The sequence below is a fragment of the Pygoscelis adeliae genome, unplaced genomic scaffold, assembly GCF_000699105.1.
Source record: "Pygoscelis adeliae isolate BGI_AS28 unplaced genomic scaffold, ASM69910v1 Scaffold167, whole genome shotgun sequence".
In the NCBI taxonomy this organism is placed as follows: domain Eukaryota; kingdom Metazoa; phylum Chordata; class Aves; order Sphenisciformes; family Spheniscidae; genus Pygoscelis; species Pygoscelis adeliae.
In genome coordinates, this window is record NW_008825428.1 from 1,119,136 (window position 1) to 1,126,359 (window position 7,224).

At 37.4% G+C, this 7,224-nt stretch overlaps 1 protein-coding gene across 1 annotated transcript in view; it reads left to right on the forward strand.

Moving 5' to 3' along the window:
- SORBS2 (sorbin and SH3 domain containing 2) overlaps nucleotides 1–7,224 on the forward strand; it is a 147,081-nt gene that overhangs the window by 70,834 nt on the left and 69,023 nt on the right. Inside the window, exons 5-7 of the mRNA XM_009330659.1 lie at nucleotides 1,540–1,566; nucleotides 2,570–2,694; nucleotides 3,666–4,283. Coding sequence (XP_009328934.1) covers nucleotides 1,540–1,566; nucleotides 2,570–2,694; nucleotides 3,666–4,283 — 770 coding nt within the window. The remainder of the gene's footprint in view (nucleotides 1–1,539; nucleotides 1,567–2,569; nucleotides 2,695–3,665; nucleotides 4,284–7,224) is intronic.

Here is a 7,224-nt window from a genome sequence, read left to right on the forward strand (position 1 = left end):
CTCTGCAAGGAGAAGGGTAACCGTATTTTCTATTCCACTGACAGGTTTGTTACTTACTTCTACAATGCTCTTTAAAACGCAGTCTTAATTTCTCTCTGCCTATGCTTCGTAGCCATTAATGAAAAAAATTAGGAAGACTTGGGAAAAAACAGTTATTTATAAATTAGTTTTGCCTTTGACACGTATTTTGGGTCTCATATCCCCTGGTTTTTTCAAGATAACATAGCATGAAAAGTAGGTTTTGTTTATTACAAACTTTGTTGTAACTTGCTTTAAAAACTCTTCTCAAAGGAAAAGAATCTGAATGTTGTTGTAAAATGATCTTCACAAGCCAGATGAACTTTAAAAAAATAATTTATCAAGCACGTTTTCCTAAAAATGTTTAAAACAATAAAAACATGCAGAATATTCAGTAGACAGGCAGAACTGCTTCTTAGCAATACTCATGTCTGGTTTTGCAAAATTAAATCTTAATAGGTATCAGCTGCCCAGGTTCACTGGTGAGTTAAGTAGTTGTATGTATAAATCAGTAAAGAATCTTGAGTGGTGTAGACTAATTTACACCAGTCTGAACATGCAGTGTTCACACCAAACAAGTTTAATACAGGAAGCTGAATAAAGAATGAGGCAGAAAATAATTGCAAGATAAAGCCCTTGTTTTGTAGATCTTTTCAAATATAAGACTAATCCCCAGGAATAAGAACTGTTAGAATTTATGGAGCAAATTAAAAAGTTGGTTGCTACTCTTTGTAAGGATAATGGAAGAGTTATTGTGATTACTGCATGTATGTAAATTTAAGAAAACATTGGGTTCTAATTTTTTAGCAACCCTTCTTACAATTTTTTTTTTCATTTTAGCATGCAATACAAGCCTCTTAATGTCTTGCTTTGTTGCACATAAATTAGTGATAAGGAGTGCTCTTAGTACTACAATTATTGTACCTTAAAAATATTTTTAATTCGTTTAGAGATGTCACAATTGTAGTTTCTTCAGGAGAAAAAAAACACTAATATATCTACAGATAATCAAAAAAACCACCAGAATTTCAAATCTGTTCTATGTTGGCAGTATGTATGTATCAGTTTCTGTGTTTTGCTTTGAAGTGGTGAAGAAAGCATCACACATTCTGGTGTGAAGGGGGAGAGAAAATCCTGACAGAATCTGTAGGCATCTTTCTTGGTTTTGAATTAAACCTTTCCAGTTCATCTTAAAGGAATGATATTTCTTTTGATATCTAGATTTTAGAGGGTAGTATATCACAGTATTTACCAGGAAAAAAAACCACAGCAAATGCTTGTTTATTATTGGCTGTCTGAAATAGCGGTGATTAAATAACAGTAACTCTCAGCACTCTGTAACCTTCTATAGAACTTGTGCAATAAACATTGCACAGTTACCTGTGGTCTAATATTCTGAGGTGTGCTTAGGTAACAGGAGGGAATTAGGTAACTGAACAAAAAGACTCCTATATATTTTTCAAGCTGTGTCATCATGTTTTTATTTCTAACACAAATTAATATCGGATGTTTCTTTTTCAGGGTCTGATTCGCAGTCTCCAGATTCAGGTAAATAAAACACTGTGTTATTTATGCATCAGTGTCATACCATGTAAGCGGATGAATCATAACAGTCTTCCATTTATTTGATTTCGTCACTCCATAGCTCCACACCCTTTAAGGAAAGCACCACTGAAATTATAATAATAATTGCAAGTGGTTAAGACCTCAAATTCAGGTCTCACTTGAAAGCAGTATTTCCTATGAGACAGTACATGTTGTCAGAAAATGAATTGTGTGGGAGAATACAGACTGCTAATTTGGCACCTTCAGCTTCAGTGGCACTTGCTATTTCATTTTTAGTCCCTTACTCAGGATTGCAAGTTCTGCCCACCCCTCTTAGCAGCCTGCTCACATAATGTGTTACTTTTCCCAGCCTCTTACAATATTTTGTCTTCAAATCTGTAACTTGTTGAGGCAGGGTAGTATCTTCCTCTATGTTTGGACAATGTCCTGAGGGCTTTTCAGCTCTGAGGATAGAGACAAAACATGGTTGGTTGGTTGGAAAATCGAGGTGTCATTCAGATTTGGAAACAAGATGCATTATCGGAACAACTAATGGGGTATTGTGGTGAAATATGGTGAAACTGCCGTGACCAACTAACTTTACGTGAGCTGGGTGGGATGTTTTTCAAAATCCGACGCAGATGTGAAGTTCAAGAACCTAATTTGTGAAAGCCCCTGCTTTATACAGGGGCTGAAGCACTAACATCTCAAAAGGACTCCCAAGGTTAAAATCCATAGTCTGTATGAATGTTGTGGGGAGATATCAAACTGCTACCAGCAGTATTGTCAATGCCTGAGTTTTCTAAATTTTAAAGGTAAATATTTTGTAAAGTGGCAGGTTTAGCCCTGTTCTCATAACTTCCATGGTGATAACAGCAGCAATGTCATCTGGGTAGTAGCTAAACTTTTCCACAGTTTGTTTAATAGCTGGGTTGCTACGGTGATAGCAATATAGAGATCTACTAATCACAAAAAAAATGGTTTGATTCTTTTTTCCTCACAAAAGCTTGGAGATCTTACAATGATGGAAGTAGAGAGACACTGAATGGAGATGCTAGCAGTTCATCTCTTACAGCAAAAGGTTTTAGGAGCGTGCGGCCAAATCTACAGGATAAAAAATCACCAACTCAGGTAAAACTGAACACACCAAGTTTCATGCTTTGGCATTTGTGTGTGGGTTATTCTTGGGGGTTAGCATGTATAGATGGGATACCTCTATGGAACGTTGTCCTGATGTCTTCCAAATAGTGCGAATCACCTGTTCATATGGGTCATTACGAACTGTTTTACTGCATAGATAAAGTATACTCCACACAGGATGCATGCCTCCAGGTTAATTACCAGAAATTGCTTTCAGTGAACAAGACAGCCAGCTAAATAAAAGTAGGTCATACACAAATAAAAGCTTTCTAGGAGTGTTCCCAGACTTCAAAGAGTATTTATTAATATTTTACACTCGGAGAAATGCATCAGTCATCAAAATAATATCTGAGGGTAAAGGTTGATTAATTATAAGGTAGACAATGTTTCTGCCTGTTTTGCAGAACAATGTAATTAGAGCACTCTAAAAAAACCCCCAGTTAACTTGGAAACATATTTATCTGTCCAAAAAAGATCAACATACCAACATCAATACTGTCTCTGTTACTATTTTAATTCCAAGGTTTAAGAGGTTCTGTGTGTTTTATATATGTGTGTTACCTGTGAATAATAGCTGGTTGTCTAAGATCATGGAGTACATTTTGGAAATTACTTACATATCTGAACAATTTCCCAGTAATAATTCTTAGTGTAATAATTGTTTTTTTAAAAGAAAATGGACTATTGTGGGCTCCCTTCTGATCGCAGTTCACTCTGAGCAAATGGAACATCTCTCTTTCTAAACACAAGCTGTACAGCCCTGCACAGCAAAAGGTGGTGGGAACCTGACCAATTCAATTGTCCATTGAATTGAGCAATGTTGGGATGAAGCCCCTTAAGTTGCTAGTTCCTTTATTTAAAGATAAAAGTCAAACTGAGTTATATCTCCGGCTAACATTTACTTTCTTTCTGTTTCTTCTTCAATGTTATTTTGCTCTGTGTGGATGCTTTTGGCAAATAAGGCACCTCTGCCACCCCCTAGAAAAGAAAGTTTTCAGAAAGCAAGAGTAACTAATCACGAGAACGAAATTAATCTCCAGGCAGTAACAACTGGTCCAGCTAAGCACCTTCCCACAGATACTGCCTATTACACTAACGAGAAGTCTGTCCAGAAGACAATGTCTTCTCAAATATCTAACACAAGTGTGTCCTATGCACAAAAAATCATTAAACCACTGACCTCGATCTCCAGTGCAGGCACAAGCACAGTCGCGGATATTAGTACTACTCTCCATCAAGGCCAAAGGCAACAGTCTCAAAAACGTAGGGTATCTACCCTGAAATTAACCCGGACACGTGACCCAGCGAGTAGCGTTCATTGTAATACACAGCAACAGCTCAAGCCTGTTGAAGTGCCAGTATTTCCACAAAGGCCTGTCTCACCTGCCTGTAACCCCGTGCCTGAGATACACACAGCATCTCTTTCCATTCAGATAGCTCCCATCCCTGACAATAAAGCAGAGCCTGAAATCCAAGAACATCCACCTAGTATTTCTCCAGACACTTCAAAGATGTCTTCAAAGGATTTGGGACAAAAGTCTACAGTTCTTCCTTCTTCACAGGCTGCAGAATGCCGTGTGGTATATTTAATTTTTCCATCTTTTATTTTAGATCATTCATGAATCACTTAATAACCCTCTGTTTAGTTATACTTACATTATCACAGTTAGACCTTGTGTTTTCTGGGTAAAACTACCTGTCATATGGATCAAAACAGAACTGAACAAAATCTGAAGTTTTTGGAAGGGTATTGGAAAAAAAAACAACAAAACCCAGCTGAGCTGGAAGGTAGACTTCTTTGTTCCTCTGTGAGCATTTTATGGAGTGCAAATGCACAATAGGAAATCAGTGAATTATAGGTGATGCATCTGCTTAAGTGGCTCTTCCTAGAGGGGCCTGCATTAAAGCGTTACGCTGCCATAGGTGCTGGAAGGATCAAGTATGGATAGAAAAGGGTTGGGGTGGGGGGTTCTACAAATGCAGCTCTGCCAGTTTGCTAGGGCCACCAAAAAATACATTTTCTCAGTCGGTGCTTCCTGCAAGGCTAGTCACTGCTGTCCCCTATGTGTCCTGTTGCAATAGCGCTTTTTAAAGAAAATGGGTTGATTAAATCTTTTGTCAACCACCTCTACATGAAGTATCACAAGGCACTGAACTTTTAAGTCCCTCTGTTTCCCCTATACCCTATGCCTACTGAGATGAAAATTCTTTGTTAACTATACTGATCTCATCTATGAGAAAAGGGAGTATCAAGCACACAGTATAGGACCAGAAGAGTCTGAGCAGGGTTAATCACCATTCAGAAAGTTACTGAGTCAAATAAAATAAGCCTGGGAGCAATAAAGCAGCAGCGGATACATACTAGGCAAAAGGAGAGCTCTGAATAAACTTTGTCATTTCTACTCTGCTTTACCTAGTCACGTTACGAATTTTCTATTCAAAAAGTTAATTATTCTAGTATATCTACCAATATACCAGCTTAGTTGAGTTTGAAAGCCCTTCGGTTGGAGGTAGGGATTGCTATAGGTCTAGGCATATCTACTTCAAAGCTTTGTCTGAGCGAGGATCCCATCATGGTGTATTTGTGTTCATCTAGTTCTGCTGAAATCAGTGGGGCTACTCTGAAGTAAATACGACACAATCTTGCAAACTTAAAGTCCATTGACAGCCCTATTGTCAATAGTAGTAACACATCTGCTCTCTCAGTCTGTGGTTCTTTCAGGGCATCACATTCGACCAGGTCTTTACTCTGGAAGCCACAAGTATCTGAATTAGCTACAGGATAGTTTTACAAGTTGTAATATGCCAATTCCCCCCTTCAACTCCCAAGTAAAAATTCTGATCAGAACAAAGCTCTGTGAAATTATATGGCCACAATTTGCAATGCTCCTTTTGAATTTACTCCATTAACAAATGGGAGCACAGAAGAATTGATCACATTTGTCCTCCTTAAGATTAGAGACAAACCGATCATCTTAAACCCTTCTATTAGGCTACATAAAATTTAGAACATTTTGAGAAAAACAAGTTGCTTTAACCTTGAGAAGAACCAGTTTCCTACTTAGTGATTTTTGTCAAGTAGAACGAGTCAGTTCAAGCAAGAGCCACAGTAAATAAATCATGTCAGATACAGTAATGAAGACTGAGCAAGAGCTTTTTCTGGTAGATAGGGTAGGTATGCAGATTATAGGAGGCAGGCTTGCAAGCCTTTTAAATATGGGCATCAAGGGATACGGTCAGACAGTAGAACAGGTGTAGGTGTGGCCAATACAACTTATGCATCTATGTTTTCCTTTCACTTAAAAATAATTGCTCTGCCTGTTAGCAATATGATGCATTATATATGCTCAGATAAATCAAAAGTGTCTCTCAAACAGAAAGTAGTTTTATGACAGCTAACAAGAATTAGGGGAAATACCTTTTTTATGATCCAGAATACTACTCAAACTGTAATCAGAATGACTAAAAAGAATTCTAGCTACTTTTTTTTTTTAGAATTTTAAAAGTCAAAACATATTTTTGCAATTTCTTTTTATTTTAGAATCTGTTTTAGTTTCACTATGAGCTGACAAAAGTCAGAAAAGTCACTGTGACTTGTTTGGCAATTCTACACTTATTTTTCTGCCTTCTCCTTGGTTTCAGTGTGTGGGAAGAATGATCAGAAATTTGGCAAATGGACTTCTTTGAATAAAATGATTAAAATTTCAGTTGATCACAGGGATCATTAAGGAATGTAGCCAACTTCTCAAACTGCATCCATTTATTGATCTCTTCCCTGCAAAATTCAGCTGACATCCTCCTTGATGTTCAACTTCGAAATAAATTCTAAACATTAGTATGAAGAGGTGTATCTGGCATCACAATTGAGTCATGGAGCCAGTGAGTTTTGCTAGATCCATGTTAAAATACATGCCTAAAACTAGAGTACAAACCAGCATGTGAGGTGGTGCAAAATTCTGCAGCAGGTGAGGTCCCAAAGCCAAGATGCCATGGGCTACAGTTAGAAATAAAGGCTACAGCTATATGTCTAAAAATATTTCTTTTCTGACTCAGATCTCTGGTTGAAATCTTGGAACTGTTCTAACTAATGCCAAAAATTATTATCCCCTTTAGCTCTATATCTCATGGTATTTGCAAAGCTCACAATTTCTCTCACATAGACAAATTAACTTTCAGTATATTAAGCATGGTAGTACTTACATTTTTAAAATTGTTTTAGATTCGCAAGCTCTACAGGACTTTGTACACCAGTTAAAATACTTTTATATATGCAGATCATAGGTTGTTATGTTAAGCTATATCCTCTAGGGATGCTCTCAGACTGTAGATTAGGCCCGCCAGCAATGTTCAAAGCTGCCACAGAAACTCTCGAAACCCAAATACATTTAGAAAGGCGCTGTAAAAACAAACTGTCCCTCTGCATCTGGGTTTATGTATGTGGAAGAGAATGAGGTAAGATTGGCTAATCATCACTTCTTAAGAGGTGGTGAATGAGAAATTCTGTGCATGTGTGGGTATATA